Source organism: Lithobates pipiens, unplaced genomic scaffold (assembly GCF_037356315.1).
Source record: "Lithobates pipiens isolate NorthernLeopardFrog02 unplaced genomic scaffold, aLitPip1_a1.2 Scaffold_11, whole genome shotgun sequence".
NCBI classification, from domain to species: Eukaryota; Metazoa; Chordata; class Amphibia; order Anura; family Ranidae; genus Lithobates; species Lithobates pipiens.
The window spans coordinates 4,574,990-4,597,409 of NW_027507696.1; the positions used below are offsets into that span (position 1 = coordinate 4,574,990).

The window sequence follows — 22,420 nt, forward strand, 5'->3', positions numbered from 1 at the left end:
CCTTTCGGCTTCATTTCCCGGTTCCCTACTGCACATGCGCGAGCCGCGCTGAGCAATAAGGACGGTCCCCGCTGCCTCTGGGTTCTGTGTGTTTTCCCAGCAGGCAGCGGGGGGCACTTGCGGAAAGGGGCGTAATCTACGCCCCTTTCCGCAGAGAGCTATCCCGGAAGTGGGTGCAGATACCTGTACTGTACAGGTATCTGCACCCCCCTCCCCCCTGAAAGGTGCCATTTGTGGCGCCGGAGGGGGGGAGGGTTCCGATGAGCGGAAGGTCCACTTTAGGGTGGACCTCCGCTTTAAAGAGGAAAAAAAAGAAAGTTATGTAGCAGACTATATGATTCTCATTTATCCTATATTTAATAACATAAGGAATCTATTATAAATGAGAAATCAGCCAAGTATGAGTGACAGAGATTCTAAGATATATATGTGAGTAAAAGGAGTGAATCAAGATCCCGTATTCCTAACTATTATATAAAAAAGTAAGTAAAAAGAAAAGAAGAAAGATAAGAAGAAGAAGAAAAGAGTGAGAAAAAGAAAAGATAAGTATTGGTCCAGCCCAGTTTGTAGATAGAAGGTGCTTAACCCATGGTTGCCAGATTTTATTGTATTTTTTCATATTATTATCCTCAATAGACGACATTTTATTAAAAATAAGAGCCCTATTAATATTTTTCTCATTCTTTGAGGGACACACGGATTCAGATCCTCAGGTTATTTTACTGCTTACTGGAGAATTTGACACTGGCCTCCGTTATCCTGTATGCACCAGTTACAGTATTTTGCTAGTTTCCTAGGAGGATGGATGGATGTCTTTTACCCAGTTCTGCTGAAAAAAGCTAACCAATCTTTTGGTCTTGCCTTTTTTTTTTTTTTTTTTTTCTCAATACTTGTGGATTCTTCTTCCATTCTGGTGTTGGTCCTGGTAACCAGTGGTTATCAACCCTGTCCTCAGGGCACACTAACAGGCCAGGTTTGCAAGATAACTGAAATACATCACAGGTGATATAATTTGCTGCTCAGTGATTGCAGTATTCTGGTCTGGATCTCCCCAAGGTAATACAAAAAACCTGGCCTGTTAGTGGACAGGGTTGATGATCACTTGCTGTAAACAGCTCCTGGGCTGCAAGCTGTCCCCGATCCTCCTAGGGAGCTCTGTAGTAGATTTGTTTTTTGTTTTCTTACTGCCTTAGTTGGAGTTGCTTTGACAGTATTTGAATTCCTGTGTCCCTTTGTGTGCAAATAGAAAACGGGAACATCCGGAAAATCTATTTCTTTGAGTCCAATGAAGGACACCACCTCCTTCTTTTTGTTTTAGGCCCTTAGTGCTGCTTTAAAACAAAACTAAGGCATGCTGGGTACGGGAGGGGTTATACTGGGGGCTTGCTTATTTTTCTTTTTGCTAGTGTCCAATCCACCTGTAGATAGCAGTATAACCTGACTGTATCTGAATTCCTGTGTCCCTCACTAAACACTAATGCAGCGTACACACGACCGGACTTTTTGACAGCAAAGGTCCGATGGAACGAGTCCGTCTGACAATTCGATCGTGTGGGGGCTCCATCGGACCTTTGCTTGCCAAAAATCCGGCGGACTTCAGAAATAGAACATGTTTTAAATTTTTCCGCCGGACCGAGAAATCCGTTCGTGTGTATGCCAGTCCGACGGACAAAAACCGACACTAGGGCAGCTATTGGCTACTGGCTATGAACTTCCTTATTCTAGTCGGGTCGTATGTCATCACGTTCGAATCCGTCGGACTTTGGTGTGATTGTGTGTGTCCAAGTTCGTTCATTCGGAAAGTCCGTCGGAAAGACCGTCGAACCTAGTCCCTCAAAGTCCGGTCGTGTGTACGCAGCATTAGAAATATATCTTACAGTAAATATAAAACTCTCATTAAAAGCTCTAGGCTATTTAAAAATTGTATAATAAACACTCATCCCAGATGGGTTGCCTCCCTTCTGTAGTTCTTAAAATGGTGGCCACCTTGGGTACTTCCAAAAGGGCTTTGATAGGAGACTTGTACTCTCAGAGGCAATGAGTTCTAAGATATACTTGCAATGTAGAGAGGGCTAGAGGCAGGATATAGGTGATATAGACCAGAACAACAGCTCTTGATGTGATGCCTGCTGTATCAGTTTCTCCTTCCCATAAATGAACACAGATACTTATTCTAAACAGGGTATATTAAAAACTGTATTCTTGGGGCAGGATCGACTTGCCTTGTTGCCCCAGGTACATATCATTTCATATGGTCTGGTAGTGCCCTAAATATAATGCCCTATATACATATATACACCCTAATATATTCCGATATTGGTCAGCTGTCTTTCAAACTATTCAGGACTTGTGCTGTATTCAACTGCTGTTTGACCCCAAGATTGCCCTCTTAAGCATTCTCCCTGTGGCTGTAGTACCGCCATCATCTAAATTATTGCTGATGCATTTATTGTTCCTCACACGTAAATGTATTCCTTAGTGCCGGCTATCTCCTGGTTCTCCAACCTTTTTACAATGCGGAACACCGTCAATGCCATTTTAGAGACTCAAAACCTAACATATTAACAAAGAGGTTATCCTAAGAAGTATAAAAAAATCTGGTCTTGTTTAAAGCTGAGTTCCACCCAAAAGTGGAAGCTCCGCTTATGTCCCCTATGTGTAGCTGCGGATTTTGAATTTTTTGCTGGGGGGGGGGGGAGGGTCGTCTTTGAATGGACGGCTGAGCGTGACTGGCTGTTAGGGTGGTTGGTGCAATAGATCCTCATAGTATTAAATTAAATAAAGCTTGATGGAGCTTAGAGTGCATCCAGGAATGTATTCACAGCGCTTCACTTTCTACACCATTTTATGTTGAAGACTTTTTTCATAATGGATATAATTCATTATTTTCCTTAACATTCTACAAACAATACCCCATAATTACAATGTGAAAGAAGTTTGAAATGTTTGCAAATTTATTAAAACTACAAAATGAAAAAAAATCACATCTTCATAAGTATTCACAGCCTTTGCCAGGACGCTCGAAATTGAGCTCAGGTGCCTCCTGTTTACACTGATCATCCTTGATATGTTTATACAACTTGACTGGAGTCCATCTGTGATACATTTAGTTGATTGGACATGATTTGGAAAGGCACACACCTGTCTATATAAGGTCCCACAGTTAACAGTGCATGTCAGAGCACAAACCAAGCCTTGGAATTGTCTGGAGACCTCCACGACAGGATTGTTTTGAGGCACAGATATGGGGAAGGGTGCGGAAAAATGCTTGGAGCACAGTGACATCCAACATCCATAAATGGAAGAAGCTTGAAACCACCAGGACTCTTTTTCTAGAGCGGGTCACCCAGCCAAACTGAGCAATCGGGGGAGAAGGGCCTTAGTCAGGCATGTGACCAAGAACCCGATGCTCACACTGACAGAGCTCCAGCGTTTCTCTGTGGAGAGAAGAAAACCTTTCAGAACAACCATCTCTGCAGCACGCCATCAATCAGGCCTGTATGGTAGAGTGGCCAGGCGAAAGACACTTCTCCGTAAAAGGCACATGACAGCCCGCCTGGAGTTTGCCAAAAGGCACCTGAAGGACTCTGACCATGAGAAACAAAATTCTCTGGTCTGATGAAAAAAAGATTGAACTCTTTGACCTGAATGGCAACCGTCATGTCTGGAGGAAACCAGGCACCACTCGTCACCTGGCCAATACCATCCCTACCGTGTAGCATGTTGGTGGCAGCATCATACTGTGGGGATGTTTTTTCAGTGGCAGGATTAGGGGAAAGATGAATGCAACAATGCTCTGGACCTCAGACTGGGGTGAAAGTTCATCATCCAACAGGACAATGACCCTAAGCACACAACCAAGATAACAAAGGGGTGGCTATGGGGCAACTCTGTGAATGTCCTCTAAGAGCCGGTTCACACAGCGGGCGATGCGAGGCGACACGACTCGCCTCGCATCGCTCTCGCAAGTCGCCCCCGTTCTGTACAATGGAACCGTTCTGAGAGGAGCGACTCGACTCGCTCCGACTCAGAAAAAAGGTTCCTGTACTACTTTTGGGCGACCTCGGGGCGACTTGCATTGACTTCTATACAGAAGTCATTTGCAAGTCGCCGCTGAGGCCGCGGCAGGTCGCGGCGAGGCAAGTCGGAGTCGCCTCGCCTGCTGTGTGAACCGGCCCTAAAGTGGACGTAAACCCAGTTCATGAAATTTGAGCTGGGCGGACATATCTGCAGTGGGTTTTTTTTTTTTTTTTTAATCTCTCTTCAAAGCACTGTGTCCCGTAGCTTTGTCCTGCTCTCTATCTCATATTATAATCTGTAGACAAATTGGTTGGTTCTCCTTCCATGAAAAAAGTGCCCACAATTTTATTTAAAATAACTTGAACCTGACTAAAGAAATTTTCAAGCATAATGAATTCCTGTATGTATTTCTGACCATCGGCTCATTGTACTCATGTATGCATGTTTTTTGCAATGATTCAATTGTGGATTGTATTATGCTTGATGTTGGATGACATACAGTGCCTTGAATTTTTTCCACATTTTGTCATGTTACAACCAAAAATGTAAATGTATTTTATTGGGAGTTTAGAGATGGACCAACACAAAGTGGCACATAATTGTCAAGTAGGAAAATGCTAAATGGTTTTCTTTTTTTTTTTTTTTTTTTTTTTTACAAATATTTGAAAAGTGTGGTGTGCATTTGTGTATTCTGACAACCCCCCCCCCCCCCCTGAATTTTTAATACTTTGTACAACCATCTTTCACTGCAATTAAAGCTGCAAGTCTTTTGGGGTATATGTCTACCAACTTAGCACATCTTGACATTTTTGCCCATTCTTCATTAGAAAATATCTCAAGCTCTGTCAGATTGGATGGAGAGCGTCCTGTGAACAGCAAATTTCAAGTCTTGCCACAGATTCTCAATTGGACTTGGGTCTGGAAGTTCACTGGGCAATTCTACTCATTAATATGCTTTGATCTAAACCATTCCATTGTAGCTCTGACTGTATGTTTAGGGTTGTTGTCCTACTGGAAGGTGAACCTCCGCCCCGGTCTCAAGTCTTTTGTAGACTCCAACAGGTTTTCTTCTAAAGTTGACCTGTATTTGGCTCCATCCATCTTCCCATCAACTCTGACCAGCCTCCCTGTCCCTGCTGAAGAAAAGTATCCCCACCACATGACGTGTTCAGGGTGATGGTGCAGTGTTTTTCTGTTGCACATAGGGTTTGCTTTTAGGCCAAAAAGTTTAATTTTGGTCTTGTGACCAGAGAATCTTCTTCCACGTTTGTTTTGTCCCCCACATGGCTTCTTGCAAACTGCAAACAGGACTTCTTATGGATTCTTTCAACAATGGCTTCCTTCTTGCGACTCTTCCATAAAGGGCAGATTTGTGGAGTGCACAACTAATAGTTGTCCTTTTGGACAGATTCTCCCACCTGAGCTGTGGATCTCTGCAGCTCCTCCAGAGTTTCCATGGACCTCTTGACTGCTTCTCTGATTAGTGCTTTCCTTGCCTGGCCTGTCAGTTTACCCTGTTTCCCCTAAAATAAGACCTAGCGTGAGTGTCGGTGATGGCTGCAATATAAGCCCTACCCCCAAATAAACCCCACCCTCTTTCCCTGAAAATAAGCCCTACCCTGAGAATAAGACATAGAAGGACTTTAACTAGGGCTTATTTGGTGGGTAGGGCTTATATTGCAGCCATCGTCGACAATCACGCTAGGTCTCATTTTAGGGGAAACAGGGTAGGTAGACGACCATGTCTTGGTAGATTTGCAGTCGTGCCATGCTCTTTACATTTTCGGATGATGGATTGAACAGAGCTCTGTGAGAGGTTCAAAGCTTGTGATATTTTTTTTTTATAACCTAACCCTGCTTTAAAATTCTCCACAACTTTATCCCTAACTTGTTTGCTGTGTTCCTTGGCCTTCATTATGCCGTTTGTTCACTAATGTTTTCTAATAAACCTCTCAGGGCTTCACAGAACAGCTGTATTTATATTGAAATTAAATTATACACAGGTGGACACAATTTACTAATTAGGTGGCTTCTGAAGGCAATTGGTTCCAGGGGTATCGGAGTAAAAAGGGCATGAATATAAGTGCATGCCACACTTTTCACATATTTGTAAAAAAATGTTGAAAACCATTTCTCATTTTCCTTCCACTTCACAATTATGTGCCACTTTGTGTTTGTCTATCACATAAAATTAAAAAAAAAATACATTTAACTCTTTTTGGTTGTAACCTGACAAAATGTGGAAAATGTCAAGGAGTATGAATACTTTTTCATGGGACTGTACTTAATTATCTGTACCTGTTGTATAATTGTATGTATATGCCTAATAGGAACTTCTTTCTAAAGCAGTTTGGCTATGTGGTGTGCTAATTCTATATATTCAAAACTACCGCTGCTTTACCCGACCAATGCTGGTCTTTACTTATCTGCTTTCTCTTGTCCATATTCATTGAAGTGCAAATGGAAATGCCGAACAGCTGATTGATGATGAAAATGTGTGTGTGTGTGATAATAATTACAGTATAATCACTATGATCCAATTATTTAGAGTTTTTTTTTTTTTTTTTAATAAGGGTACCAACAAATCAAATCTGTCTTTGCCATTTTAGAAAATCTTTGTAAAACGAGCAATTAGATCTTTATTTTCTTTTTTTTTCTTTTTTTATTTGATCACTTTTTTTGGAGTAAAGCATTCTTGTAATGAGCTGTACATGTACCAACAAATGTGTTCTATGTAAATAAAAAAATATTTTTTTTTTGTTTGTGTTGATGATGTGGATTTTCTTTGAAAATATACTGACTTTCAATGAATGTCATTTCTTATTTATTTTTTTTTTTTTTTTCAGTGCCAAACCTCTGCGATCTGTCTTCTCCTCTCATTTAAAATCCCTGCCTTCTGTAAGAAAAAAAGCGGGCGCACGCTCTGACTATCCACCGAAGCTGGTAGAGGAGGATGATGAAGAGGATGTTGTCTTTAAAGAGTATGACAAGTATGTGTCTTAAGCTGCCTATACAAGGCTCGGGTGTTTTTATTTTATTTTTTTATTTTTTATTTTTTTTCAGCTGAAAATAACCTGAACCAGTTTCTTCATCCACACATTCAGGGTGGATGTGGGAATTCTCCCCGTTGTGTCATTGTTTTCTGACAGAGGGACTCCTGCTGTCAGATTACACTTGGCACGTCAGAGGATTACCTGCTGTGCTGATCAAAGCAACATTTTCCATCAAGCCTGTTCATAAGATGTTAATTGATATTCGGACTACAGTGGTCAGGAATAGCCATAGATGGATCAAAATTTGGCTGGTCTCTGCTGAACCAGCCAAATTTTGATCCATCTGTGGCAAGCTTTAAAGCGGTTGTAAACCCGCTGATGTGTCTTTTTTTGTTTTGTTTTTTCCCCACCTGCAAAGGAAAAGGCATATGAGCTAGTATGCACTGCATGAAATACTTACCTTAGAACGAGGCCCCGCCATCTGGTCCGATCCACGCCGAGGAAGCTGACATGTTCCCTTGGCGTTTCTTCCAGGTATTGCGGCTCCGTCGCTGTGAGTGGCTGGAGCTGCGATATCATCACCCCCGCGAGTGTGCGCGGGAGATTTCTTCCCAGCAGTGTCCGGTGTCTGCCGGGCTTTCAGCCGAGAATCCCCTGTGCGCATGCGCTGCTGCAGTCAGCGGCGCATTGCGAAGGGAATATCTCCTAAACCGTACAGGTTTAGAAGATATATATTTTTTTTACCTACAGGTAAGCCTTATTATAGGCTTTCCTGTAGGTAAAAGTCCCAAAAATGACTATACAACCGCTTTAAACTTACTGTGCACTCTGCTAATGGGCGGGCTTATTCTACATTGGACTAGCTTTGCATGCATAAGTGATCCTTATATCTAATGAAGTAGGCTACAAGTAGAATGTTGCCTGTCATTCTTTAGGAAACATTGACGGTGCTATAAGACAGTGATTTTTCTTGCCTGTATTCAACCTGTTGAATTCATATGGAATTACTAACATCCACTAAGCCTTGAGACACAGTTAAGTTTGTCATCAAAATCTATATACACACATTTTGGTTTTAGAAACCATGTAAGCAATTTAAAGGATATGCCTTCTCCTCCCGTTTTTAGTGTTTCTTAAAATGTCACATGTACTCTAGGGTAAAGCTCAGAAAATAATAATAATTTAATGTCTTTGCGGTGACATGTGTATTTTTTTTTTTTTTTTTCTGGTTGTGCTCAAAGTGACTGGAATTATTTTAGAAGTTTTACAGTGCGGGATACAGAAACTGCAACCATATATATGTAAAATTAAAGTATGTATAAATTTACAAACAAAAATCTAATTCTATTTCATTGTCCTTCGATGTGACAGCTGCACTTTTTTTGGCTAAATGTATTTTCTGCAAGTAGGCCCCTTTTTGCCTGTGTAGCGCCTGAAAAAACCGGCCCCTTTCACTCCAGTGTGAAAGCCGGAGGGGCTTTCACAGTGGAGCGGTGCGCTGGCAGGATGGTGAAAAAAGTCCTGCTAGCCGCATCTTTGGAGCGGTGAAAGAAACAGTGTATTCACCGCTCCTACCCATTGGATAGCGCCGCTATACCGCCAGGAAAAACGGCGCTTTGCAGGTGGTTTTAACCCTTTTTTGTCCGCTAGCTGAGGTTAAAACCACCCCGCTAGTGGCCGCACCGCCCCAGTGTGAAAGGGGCCGTACAGAAAAATTAGAGATTCCTCATAGCTTCCTGTGTAGTGATCTGAAAGTCCATAATATCTTCTGTGAACTTCAGAACTCCTCATCCCTACGGAATGGAGATGAGGAGAAGGTGTCTATAAGGCTGCTTTCACACTGGGGCGGTATTCAGGCGCCTGTGTAACGCCTGAAAAAAACCGGCCCCTTTAACTCCAGTGTGAAAGCCGGAGGGCTTTCACACTGGAGCGGTGCGCTGGCAGGACGGTGAAAAAAGTCCTGCTAGCCGCATCTTTGCAGCGGTGAAGGAGCTCCTATACCGCTCCTACCCATTGAAATCAATGGGACACCGCGGCAATACCGCCGGCAAAGCGCCGCTGCAGCGGCGCTTTGCGGGCGGGTTTAACCCCTTTTCGGCCGTTAGCGGGGGTTAAAACCACCCCGCTAGCGCCCGCACACCGCTGCTAAAACGACGGTAAAGCGCCGCTAAAAATAGCGGCGCTTTACCGCCGACGCTGCTCCCGCCCCAGTGTGAAAGCAGCCTTAGCTAAACTAAAGCAGCCACCACATCTCGGGACTGGTGAGCTGAAACATGTTGCATTGTTTTTGGGTTTAGATATGCTTAAAATTCAGAGCACATTAATAAAGTGGCACCCTCAGTTTGTGCGACTTTTCCACTTCTGCTTTTGTCTTCCTGTAAGTCTATATTCAGAATAAATATAATTACATCAATGGTATTCAGGCACATTTAGTAATTGGCATAATTTGCAGAACATTTAGAACATGCAAAACAAATCTGTGTGTAGAAGGAAGTTAACAAGTTGTTTGTGGCTCTAAAAACTGTCAGAAAACTGTCCTTCTTTTTTTTTTTTTTTTTTTAAATCCTATTTTCTTTCTCCAGAGTAAGCTCCGTGTCCTGACTATAGCTCTTGATTTCTTCATTTAGGTCCAAGATGTACACAGCTGACCTGGAATCAGGGTTGCATTACCTCTTGCGAGTTGAACTGGCCACCCACCAGACACTTGAGGGAGAGAAGCTGAAAACATTTAAAGACTTTATCACTATCTTGCATAAGGTGTGACATTCAACTAGATTATGACAGCAGCAAGCTCATAAGATAAAATTGTAGCTACTTCCCAACATCTTATATCTAATCATCGTATCCCTTTTAGAGGCTTTACTCGCCAAGCTAGAAAAAAAAGAACCTAAAATGTCTGTTCCTTTTTTTTTCTTGGCTAGAAATGTTTTTTGTACTGCTTGAGCACTATTTTAGATAATCTTCTAAATATGTGGCCACATTCAAAGAAAAAAGCTACCACAGTTCCTATAAGCAATACTTTTAACACAATTATGTTCAAGTTTAACGAAGAACAATCAAGCATCCCTTCTGCCCATGCAGGAGCCTAGCTTTGACAGTTGTAACAAAGGTTGGCTTATACAATGGCAAAGAAGGCAAACTGGAATAGAACAGAAAGCTGACATAGCAGTGGTAACTGGTCATAACGTGTAAGCCATGAAAGTCGAAAGGCCCTAGAGAGGCTCCCCACTGCGGTAAGGTGCCCTCGGACCTGCTAATGGCCATGCAGAGGCACAATATGCACCCTGTGTAAATGCATGAGAGTAAAAGGATCTGAGAGGAAATAGACAAGAAGGTGCCACTATGGGAGGAAGAATATTGTATCTGTAAAGCAAGGTGTAGAAGAAAAGACAAATGGGGATAAGATCAGGATGCCTAAAGCCAAGAGGGAAGGGAAAACAAAGTCTTGGGAACGTCAAGGTGGCCTGTTGGAGTAAGCCCAAGCTGGCTTGAGGGAGGGTAGGGAAAGCATACGTCGGCCACGGTTCCCAGATCTTAAAAACAAAAACTTGGCATGGGAGTCGTTGCAGATGCTGGACATCTGTTCATTGAGCATCAACGTGGTCATACGGTCCCTCACCCCCTGGAAGGTGACCGAGGGCTTTTTCCAGGCTTGGGCTATGATTCTCTTAGCTGACAGAAAAAGGTAGGAAGCTATCTTGCGCTGAGTGAATAAACCCGGAATCGGGTAGTGTAATGAGGCAAACTTGGCCCCTCTATGTATGGGTAGGTCGAACAGAGTAGGAGGCAAAATACTAGAGACCAGACCAACTTTGCAATTTAATATTCTTTTGATATATTTTATGAAACATGTACATTACTTTTAGTAGAGTGTAGAGCCAGCTGGGAAGGAACTTTTTTTTTTTTTTTTTTTTTAGCCACACTGTTATGTACAGATAGAAGGGTTGACCTTGTAGGTCTCTGAATTCTACAGCGTGAAGTCTTTCATTCTGTTTGTTACCAAGAGGGGCAGAGTTTCTGCCCGCCATCATTCCTTGGAGCAACTGTAGTGCTAATCTGCCTGTTACATTATGTGTAACAAACCGTACACTCCAGTGCTTTTAGTAGATTAGTCTCACTGTCTCATTTAGATTATCATGTTGCGCTGCGCTTTTTGGCCGCTAGCGGGGCGCTTTAACCCCCAAATAAAGGGTTAAAAGCGCATGCAAAGCGACGCTGCTGAAGTGCTTTGCAGGAGCTTTGTCAGTGACTATTGATTTCAATGGCGGGGCGGTGGAGGAGCGTTGTATACACCGCTCCCGCACCGCCCGAAAGATGCTGCTTGCAGGACTTTTTCTAACGTCCTGCAAGCGCACCGCTCCAGTGTGAAAGCACTCTGCTTTCACACTGGGGCTGCAGGGGAGGCATTTTACATTGGTAATGAAAGGTAGGAATAAAAAATTAAACCCAGAATGGCCCCCACAGTCTAAAATACTTAGACGTAGCTATATGATGGAAGTGTGGCACTGCAGATCGAAGATCCACTAGGGCAGGGATATGCAATTAGCGGACCTCCAGCTGTTGCAAAACTACAAGTCTCACCATGCCTCTGCCTCTGGGTGTCATGCTTGTGGCTGTCAGTCTTGCTATGCCTCATGGGACTTGTAGTTCTGCAACAGCTGGAGGTCCGCTAATTGCATATCCCTGCACTAGGGGCATCGCCACCGGGAGCTGAGGTGGTGTGGAATGGCCCATTGCCCAGCAAGGACAACATCCAGGGAGGTAGATTTCCAAAAAAAGGGGAAACTTGGTCATGGGTAACCAAGATACTGAAACCAGACAAGGACTACTGTGAAAGTGATACAATATAGTGTGCAATGTGTCCTGCTCTCGGTAGAGGGCAGGACAAATAGTGTTATTATTGTAGTGATATGTGTCGGTAAAATCCAAGCAGGTGCAGATAGTTTGCAAGGGTGGGAAAGTGCTGAAAGTTGTAAAGTAAAATCATGAAAAAGATTACATGGAAACCACTTACCAAAAGGATTAAAAGGTGACGGGTGAATGAAGGGTATACAAATGACCTTAGACTAAACTATAGAAAATTTCCAATCCAGAGTGATGCAATGTGAGCCATAGAGAATATATAAGTAGGACTACCATAGTGAATCAACCTCCCATGAATAGAGCCTTTAATGGATACGGTCGCCACACTCCCCCAAAAATGTCATGCAGGTGTGTGTAAGCTATACAAGATTCGCACCAAATAGAGCCCTCCAATCAGCCGCCAGGTGGACTTTCAACACTTCACCACCCTTGCAACCTATCTGCACCTGCTCGGATTTTACTGACACTTCTCACTACAATAATAACACTATTTGTCCTGTCCTCTACTGAGTGCAGGACACGTTGCACACTATATTTATTGTATTACTCTCACAGTAGTCCTTGTCTGGTTTCATTATATTGGTTACCCATGACCCATTTTCACCATTTGGAAATCTACCTCCCTGGATGTTGTCCTTGCTGGGCAATGGGCTGTTCCACACCACCTCAGCTCCCGGTGGCGATGCCCCTAGTGGGTCTCCGCTCTTTTCAGTGCCATACTTCCATCATAGAGCTACGTCTGTAAGTATTTTAGACTGAGGGGGCCTTTATGGGTTTCATTTTTTTTTTTTATTCCGCCCTATTACTACCAATATCCTTTCCTTGGCAGGGTCAGACCATATAGACATTTCCTCTACTATTATATATTACATACTCCAAGTCACATGCATTCTCCTGAGGATTAGATCAATCCATGAAATGTGTGAAGCTGTTTAATGCCGTGCATCATACTCTTCATATATGCATTATGTGATATCAACTGCATATTTTATGTGATGATTTGTCTTTTTTATTTTAATATAATTGAATTTGTGACTATATCAATTGTAGTGATTCCATCATTCAATTATGATCCTATATCAGAATATTGCTGTTATTTTCATCAATACATTTTATCTTCATATACCTATGTGCTTCATTTAAAGTCCCACCGCCCTTTTCCCCATTCATTTAGATAGGGATGGAGGGACTGGACGTTATACAAAGTCAACGCCTCCTATAAAGTCCCAAACTGTTCTTGTTTGAGTTATTTTATTTAAACTAAAGTAAAACCTGCATGCCAAGGAGAAAAAAAAAAGCCTAATGACAGTTCAGTTGCCACTTTTATAGGGCACGTTCTGTTTGTTATGGACAGTATACTTGTTTCACCATGGATATCTTATAAGGTGCTTCCTTTTGGTTCACTTGCAGTTAGATATTAGTCCTTTTTGTGGTCCATTGCAGCCTCCTGCCACAGTTTTTTGTTTCTGCTGGTAAATGTTTTATGTAAATCTAGACTGCCATGCTATGCGCAATCCTTTGATGCAGCCTCAAAGAATTTGGGTTCTATGCCTTTTGTAATTTTATAGACAAGTGTTCAGAAAAAATAGCAAGTTAATGAAACAAATTAAGGAAAGTTGAAACTATAAACCCCAATCCTTCAGTGATTTAGTAGTCACACACTAATAAAAGTCAATACCTATATGTATTTGTAAAGGGTAGACTTTAACTACTGTGTAATGTTGGGCTATGCTATACAAATCGTACTTTGTATATATGTTTTTTTTTTGTTTGTTTTGTTTTATTCACTTTTTGTGCTTAAAAATGCCTTTCAGTTGTTCCCAGGGCGCCTCCATGTGATGAAGTTGTTGGAAACGCTGCAGGAGTGGCTGACCAGTATGCCTCTGGACAAGATTCCTTATGATGCCATCTTGGATATAGTCAACAACAAAATGCGGGTAAGTTAGGGTGATGGTATGAGTGATGGTATTTTGGACTAATTAAATCACAGGTCGTCCCATGCACTAGGCAGAAGAACACTAACACTGAAAGGAAGTCTTGTGCGTCCAGGCAGAGCAGAGCGGGGTACACAGATGATATGTAAAGATAAAGTCAACGAGGATAAAAAGCAAAAGGAATCAAATGCAAATGCCTGTGATTGGCCTGTTTCACATAATCTTAATGCCTAATGTATAACAGCAGTGTGAACAGCAAGCTTTGACAAAGTATTTGCACAGCTTGTATCAAGCTTTGTTTGAGTTTTTAAAGTACCCTTCAGCTCCTTTTTTTTTTTTTTTTTTTTTTTTTTTTTTTAAGCTGTATACAGATCTTAATGGGAGTGCTAATTGCCACTAAATAGGCTACAACACTACCTGAAGCTTGTGAAAAGCCTACTGAAGCCTGCTAGCAGCTTGTTTACCATGACAATCTGCATTCCCATTTAGTTCTGTGAATATAATTTCCAAACAGGAGCTGAAGGACGTGTTGGGGTTTGTTTACATTTGCGATTTAAGTATCGCTACAACCCTGTGGTTGAGCTGTGTTTTTTACTGCCCCTCAACCGCTCCTCCTTTTGCTGCAGAGGCATCGGCCAGGAGTCTACACATGCCATGGCCATTATGCTTTCTCTCACAGCTGCAGCAAGAATAATATCACTGTTGCAAGTATTAAAGGTAAAAGTGGATTTCCAGTTATAAATGAAAATTTACACTTAGTATGCATAATATGAAAAATGTTGTTATGCGTTGTAATTGCTGAATGTCTGATTAGAAACAACTGTCTAATCTAGACATTCTGCAGTTCTCCTGTGCAACTGAATGTGGCTACTCATAGGCATTTCCAGTTACCGCTGTCTAAGCAGCACGACTCAGCTCCGGCCCCCTGCTTCCACCCCACTCAGCCCAGCACAGTCTAGACTTTCATAGTTAGTAAGGTTGAATAAAGACACCAGTCCATCCAGTTCAACCTGGGTGAGTGTCTACAATTGTCCCTATCCCTGTACATTGCACACTCACATCGGTCCCTACCCTCAAGGAGCCCACAATCCAAGGTCCCCATTCATATACTAGGGCCAATTTGGGACAGAAGCCAATTAACCTACCTGCATGTCTTTGGATTGTGGGAGGAAACCGGAATACCCGGAGGAAACCCACGGAGGCACAGGGAGAACATGCAAACTCCAGGCAGGTAGTGTCGTGGTTGGGATTTGAACCAACGACCCTTCTTACTGCTAGGTGAGAGTGCTAACCACTACACCACTGTGCTGCCCTCATCTTTAAAGCGGAAGTAAACCCATCGATCTAACCGTTTGAAAAAAAAAAAAGGTTACATTCCCGGCATGCCGGAAATGTTAACTGTCACATTGGTTGTGCTCTCAACCAAACTGTCAAACCATCCAATGTTTGGTGTCATAACTGATCACATGTGCAGCTTCATGGCAGTTAAAGATCAAAGGGAGGCCAAGATGGCGGCTTCCTTGGCTGAAAACAATAGGAGGGTTTACTTCCACTTTAATATTTATGGCCACTGGCTAGGCACTGCACTTCTGTAAATGAAGCCGCTAGGAGGAAACAAATACACTCACCAGCTGCCCTGCCTGTATAAACTCAGTCTTTGCCGTAACGTGACGGAAATTTGTTTTTTTTTTGTTTTTTTGTTTTTTGTTTTTTTAAAGAGAAAAAGGTTATATGGTTTAACTGATTGCAGGACATTATTTGAAAGCAAGTCTGATTAAGTAGGCAGCGCTGCTGCTTTGTCTTTAGAAGTTTTGCTTGCAATTCTTAAGAAATGCTCCACATAGTTCTTATATTTAAAGGGATGCTAGCCCTGCCTTATTTCATTCAATTTCAAACACAGAATGTGTTGATGTGGGTCCTCATACTTTGCATGCATTTGAGACATTTCAGCAGCTGCACTATCAATCCATATGCTAGGCATCTATAGAACCATATGAAATACTAATCTACAACCAGATTTGCTTATATCTTTGCACTTTATATAACTGCCCTTTTTTTCTCCTTTTAATATGGGGTGTCACATTAAAGTCGACAAATGGCATGTATTTGACGGTAACATACAATTCATAGCTGCATATGTTTAGCTGGAGGATTAAATAAGGGGAATGTAAAGAGGCCGCGTACACACGTGCGAATTTTCCGGCGTACTTAGTCCGGCAAACAATCCGGCGGACTTTCTACCGAACGGACTTGGCCACACACCGACACACAGAAAGTCCAGCGTTTGCTAGCGCGATGACGTACAGCACGTACGACGGGACTAGATAAAGGAAGTTCAATAGCCAGTAGCCAATAGCTTCCTTTTTCGTACTTGCTTCTGAGCATGCGTCATTCTTAGTCCGCCGTACTAGCACACTGACGAACGTATTTTCCGCTGAAACCCAAGTCCGGCGGAAAGATTGGACTGAAAAAATACTTTCCAAGTCCGCCGGACTTTACGCTGGAAAAGTCAGCGGAAGCCCACACACGATCGAATTGTCCGCTGAAATGCGTTTCGGCGGACTAAGTACGCCGGACAATTTGATCATGTGTACGCGGCATTAGTAATCGTTGGATGATTTTATAATGCTGGTAAAAAGAGTACTATCCGTGATACTTTTTATATTTGCACTAAAACTAAAATTTTCAGGACAAGCTTTCATTGTGTTCCTGTCAGGGCTGGGCCCAGCCCTTCCTTCTCAGAGCTGGCCGCTCAGCTGTCGGCTAGTTGCCAGCTCCTATCGCTTCACAGTGACTCACCTCTTGATATCCTGCTCATCAGTCCTGCTTACTTAAGCCGTCCAGCGCAGATGATCTCTGCCCTTGCCTTGGTCAACATCACAGAAACTTTCTCCTGCGCTCCTGTTAAAGACTTGCTTGACTGACATTCCTTCTGGCTCCAGATCCTGCTTTGCTGTTCCACTACGCCAGTTACTGGCTTTCTGACTATATCCATTCTGGTTACCGAAATTTGGCTATGTTTTGACTACGTTTGTTCTATTTTACTTTTATTACTGAACAAGTGTGATTTAACTGTACTTCTGTCTTGGTCTGATTCATGGTTTCTGACGGTTCCGTTCTCAGTCCAGGCAGTACTGATTCACAAAAACGCATTGGACTGAGAAAGAAATGCTGAAAGCCTGTCCTGAAAATTGTAGTTTTAGTACAAATATAAAAAGTACCATGGACAGTTCTCAACTGTTGTCCCAAGTGCACTAATACAGCTACAATTACTTCAAGCCTAAAGTAGGTTGGAAATCTGAATGCCGTGGGATAGCCACTGAATTTGATGGAACAAAATAAGTTGTCTTTTTTTTTTTTTTTTTTTTTGTCGGTACTGGAAAAAAATTTCATTTTGAAAAACAGGAGCATTCACATCAACATTTAAATTTTGTCATTTTACAGATTTCTGGAATCTTCCTCACAAACCACATTCAATGGGTGGGCTGTCAAGGCAGCAGATCCCAGCTGAGAGGATACCCCTGTTCCTTGTGGAAAATCTTTCATAGTTTGGCTATGCATCGTGCCACACGGCCTGAAGCCTTGGCTAATACTGGTGAGGATTAATTTGTTTTTACATCACCTTCCCTTTCCTTAAAGTGGATTTAACCCCTCACAGCTTTATATATTCCTTAGAAAGTGCAGATCTTTTACAGATTTTCTCTTCCTGTTCAGCAATGAAAGTGATATCTGGGCATACAACCAAGACAGCTGGTTGGAGGAAAAGCACACACCCCCTCTCCTCATAGGCAGAGACTTGCAGGGCTGTTTTATGAATACAGTAGTTCAGCTCTCTGCTAATCTATAGCAACCTCCCACAATACAAAATTCAGGCTGATTTTATCTCAGTTGACAGAGAACTTGTCAGAAGTTATCAGGCTGATACAGAAGAACGGAGCAGGAGAAAGCCATGGGACTTAGGGCTTTGAAGAGTGATAAGAAAACACTACAGATATATTCCCAGCTCAAAATTCATGAATCGGGTTTACATCCACTTTATCAGATGGCATTGGGGACATGCGAGTTTAAAGTATTGAAATTTTAGGCTTAATCTTTAAGTGATTCAAGAGATACACTTGGCGTCCCATCTCATAGTGAGGGAGCTGCTAAGAACAAATGGGGTAAAAAAAAAAAAGACCACAATGCACGTTTCTGTAACAAAGAACTACTTTCTCAGTTGGTTTCTATGAGATAACACCACAAATAGAGCTTTATTTTGGTGGTATTTGATCACCTCTATGGTTTTTATTTTTTGCTAAACAAAGACCGAAAATTTTGAAAAATATTATTTTTTTTTGTTTCAGTTTCAAAACTTTGTAAATAAGTACGTTTTCTCCTTCACTGATGGGGCTGCACTGACCGGCACGGATGGGCGACACGGGCGGGCACTGATAGGTGGCACGGATGGGCACTGATAGGCGACATTGTATTGTTTTGTATTGATGGATGCTAATCAGTGATGCCCATTGTGGGCACTGGCATCCATTGTGGGCACTGGCATCCATTGTGGGCACTGACTGGCATCCCTGGTGGTCTAGGGTGGCATACCTGGTGCTGGGCATGTGGTGGCATCCCTGGTGGTCCAGTGTCGGCATCCTCGGGGGTGGGCTGTGCTAATAATTGATCAGCACACTCTCCCCCTGTCAGAGGAGCAGCTGATCGTCTCTCCTCTACTCGCGTCTAACAGACACGAGTGAGGAAAAGCTGATCACCTGCTCTTCCTATTTACACTGTAATCAGCCATGATTGGACACGGCTGATCACGTGGTAAAGAGTCTCCATAGGAGACTCTTTACCAAGATCGTAGTTGCGGGGTGTCAGACTGACACCCCGCAGCGGCTCAAAATCCCGAGGACGTCCTATGACGTCCGGTCAGGATTTTTGAACCACTTTGCAGCCGTCATTTGACTATTGGCGGGCGGCAAGTGGTTTTTTTTTTTTTTTTTTTTTTTTTTTTTTAAGGACAGGGTAAAAATAAAAAGTAAACATTAATAGCGAAAAAATTTAAATCGCCCCATCCCGCCGAACTCGCACGCAGAAGCGAATGTATACGTAAGTCGCACCCGCTTATGAAAATGGTGCTCAAACCACACGTGAGGTATTGCTGCGATAATTATAGCGCGAGCAATAGTTCTAGCAAAAGACCCTCCCCTGTAACGCAAAACTGGTAACCTGTAGAAATTTTTAAACGTTGCCTATGGAGATGTTTTAAAGGTCAAAGTTTGTCGCCCTTTCTGAGGTTGCCTACCCCTTCCCTAGAGAATAAAATGGTGGTCGTTGCACTACTTTATGTCCTACAAGCCCAATTTCTTTGGAAAAAATACACTTTTTTTTAAATTAAAAAATAAGACAACAGTAAAGTTAGCCCAATTTCTTAGGGGGTAGTCCCTGTGACATTAACGTCTTCAGGAAGCGTACCTGGTCACTATGGTCACCGCTTTTTAACGTATCCTTACGCAACTAGGGCCAATAGAAAAGGCAGATTCTGCGCAGCCTCAGTCGGTGACCATAGTGACCAGGTATGCTTCCTGAAGACGTTAATGACGAAACGTACATCGAAGCGGTATCTGGTCACCTTCTTGACTCCATATCCGGTTACCTGGTTGTCTGCTTCACGGCTTGGAACGCACGCCGTATTGACAGTATGAAGGGAACACATTGCACCTACCGGATTGTTCCATTTTGAAGGCGAGCAGCCCCAGTGCCGGGTCGGGCACATACGAATGTAAGGAGCCATTTGGCTGTATTTTTTTATATAATTTTTAATAATAAAATCAGTATTGTGCTATGGATTTTCTATGCTTTTTTTCTACATACCGCCTGAAAGTCTGAAGGGGGACATACTATCCTATGTATCCATGTCAATATCTATGTGAACAGGCACATACCTGTACAAGCGTTGTTTGACTTAATTAAAGTGGTCAAGCAAATCTGGTAAGCAGATTATATTTGCATATCACGATTGGGTGTCGGTGTTCTTTGGTGGAGGTATATGCAAGTTCTCTGGATCTACCTTTTTATCAGTCTCCAAGATTTTCTGCACATAGTGAACTTGGGATTATCTATTAAAGAAGCTGGAGTGGCACATTTATGAGACTTTTTTTGATTGAATTATCATTTGTGAAGAATTTTTTTATTTGTCACTGGATCATGAGTGGGAACATTATTGTTTGTTATAAACATTGATCAATAATTTGTGGTGTTGGTGTTACACGTATTGGTTACCAATTGTGGAGTAGTGAGTTTCTTATTTTATTTGAAGAAATTCATTAACATAATAAGGTAATAAGAGCGCCCCTAAATTTGTTATTGTTTCACTATTGAGGTTGTGTTTTTTTTTTTCCCCACCTCACATATACAAGGTGCAGCTTTTTATTTGTGTTTTTTTTTGTGTGTGTGTATGTGTGTATATATATATATATATATATATATATATATATATATATATATATATATATATATATATATATATATATATATATATATATATATATATATATATATATAATATGTGTATGTATAAAAAATTTCATGGCGCGGAGTTTGCACAATTATGTTTTAATTGTTTTTCACAGCAGTTTCTAGTTAAATCGCTTTTTCTCAAATTTTAGTGAATGACCGCTAGTCTTTTTAAATGCCCTTTCGCTGAAAAGTTTTATCCCTATTGTGGAGTCACCAATATGGTATTTGTACATTGAAATCATATCACCTTTTAAGCGTCTCTTCTCCAGAGGGAATACGTTCAGTGCTTGTAATCTTTCCTCATAACTAAGATCCTCCAGACCCTTTATTAGCTTTGTTGCTTTTCTCTGTATTCACTCCGTTTCCAACACATCCTTCCTGAGGACTGGAGCCCAGAACTGGATGGCATACTCCAGGTGCAGCCGGACCAAAGTCTTGTAGGGTGGGAGATTTAACGTTTTATCTCTGGAGTTAATTCCCTTTTTAATGCATGCAAATGTTCTATTGGCTTGCAGCGGCTTGGCATTGTATGCCATTGCTGAGCCTGTCATTTACTAGGACCCCCAGGTCCTTTTCCATCCTAGATTCCCCCAGAGGTTCTCCCTCTAGTGAGTAGATTGCGTTCATGTTTTTGCCACCTAAATGCATTAGTTTACATTTTTCTACATTAAACCTCATTTGCCATGTAGTTGCCCACCCCATTAATTTGTTGATTTTCTTGCAAGGTTTCCACATCCTTCTGAGAAGCTATTACCCTGCTTAGCTTGATATCGTCCACAAATACTGAGATGTTTATCCCATCCTCCAGGTCATTTATAAATTAAATTACAGTAAATAGGATTGGTCCCAGGACAGAACCCTGAGGGACCCCACTTAACACATTGGAACATTCCGAGTACTCCCCATTTATCACTACCCTCTGAACTCACCATTGTAGCCAGTTTTTAATCCCGGTACTCACTCTTTGGTCCATGTCGGGGACTGTATGAAATGCCTTTGCAAAATCCAGGTAGACTACGTCCTATGGGCCTTCCTTCATCTTGATGGCAGCTCGCCTCCTCATAGAAGGTTAATAGTTGTTTGGCAAGTTTTTTTTTTTTTTTTTCCTCATGAATCCATGCTGATTACTGCCATGATGCCGTTTTTATTACTAAAATCTTGTACCTAGTTCCTTATCCCTTCCAAGAGCTTGCATACTATTGAGGTTAGGCTAACTGTTCTGCAGTTCCCAGGGATGTATCTTGGCCCTTTTTTAAAGATTGGAGAAAAGCCAACGTAGCACCAATCAGCTGGTACCATACCAGTCAGACTGTTCATAAAAAATTAGGAACAATGGTCTTGCAATTATTCTTTAGGTGATGGACTGTCTCTCCAGCTTTAAATGCTGGTGAGCTGAGCTCTTGTGCAAAAAGCTACTTAAGCATTTTACCCTTTGAAGTTAAATGCCTGTTTAGTACCTCCTTGGATAAGTACATCAAGGAGATTACAAGGCTGTTCTTCCTTGCTAAGCCTCCCTGTTTCAACTTTCGGGAACATATTTTAGTAAAAAGTACATTGCCCTCCAAACCGACCAAGGCTGGACCTGACTCCAGAGTCTAAATGGTGTCTGCATCTGTTAGACTTCTCAGCCTTCTTGTCCCAAAAAATCTCACCTTGGTCCAGAGACATTTTCAATTGCCTCTCTCCCTGTGACATACATTGGGACGACTATTGTTACCAATTTGTTGCCCTCCCCTCTGGCATTTTCATGTCCCCCTGGGGTTTTTTTCTGTGATTTAGGGGCTTCATGTCGGTTACCTTGATGATCTCCTCTTTAAAGAATCGGTCCTCCCTGTCCCTGTTGGCCAACATCTGACAGACAGCTTTGCAGCGCTTTTGTTGGATTCTCAACAAGCGGAGCTAATTGCTGAACCCATTTCGCAGATGAGACTACTTGGGTCTGATGTAACATATGGATCTGTCCAGATTTTTCCCAACTCAAGATAAACTGTCTCCAAGTTTTTTAGGCCCAGAGGAAACCCTCAGTTTGTGCCTACATGAGAATCGTAGGTCTAATGGATGTGCTACATGCCCAGTTTCACTTCAGACCATTGCATCTTAACATTCTAG

At 42.1% G+C, this 22,420-nt stretch overlaps 1 protein-coding gene across 1 annotated transcript in view; it reads left to right on the forward strand.

Annotated features, from left to right (window-relative positions):
* QSOX2 (quiescin sulfhydryl oxidase 2) overlaps positions 1-22,420 on the forward strand; it is a 101,279-nt gene that overhangs the window by 37,950 nt on the left and 40,909 nt on the right. Inside the window, exons 7-10 of the mRNA XM_077468207.1 lie at positions 6,867-7,010; positions 9,641-9,770; positions 13,691-13,813; positions 17,255-17,405. Coding sequence (XP_077324333.1) covers positions 6,867-7,010; positions 9,641-9,770; positions 13,691-13,813; positions 17,255-17,405 — 548 coding nt within the window. The remainder of the gene's footprint in view (positions 1-6,866; positions 7,011-9,640; positions 9,771-13,690; positions 13,814-17,254; positions 17,406-22,420) is intronic.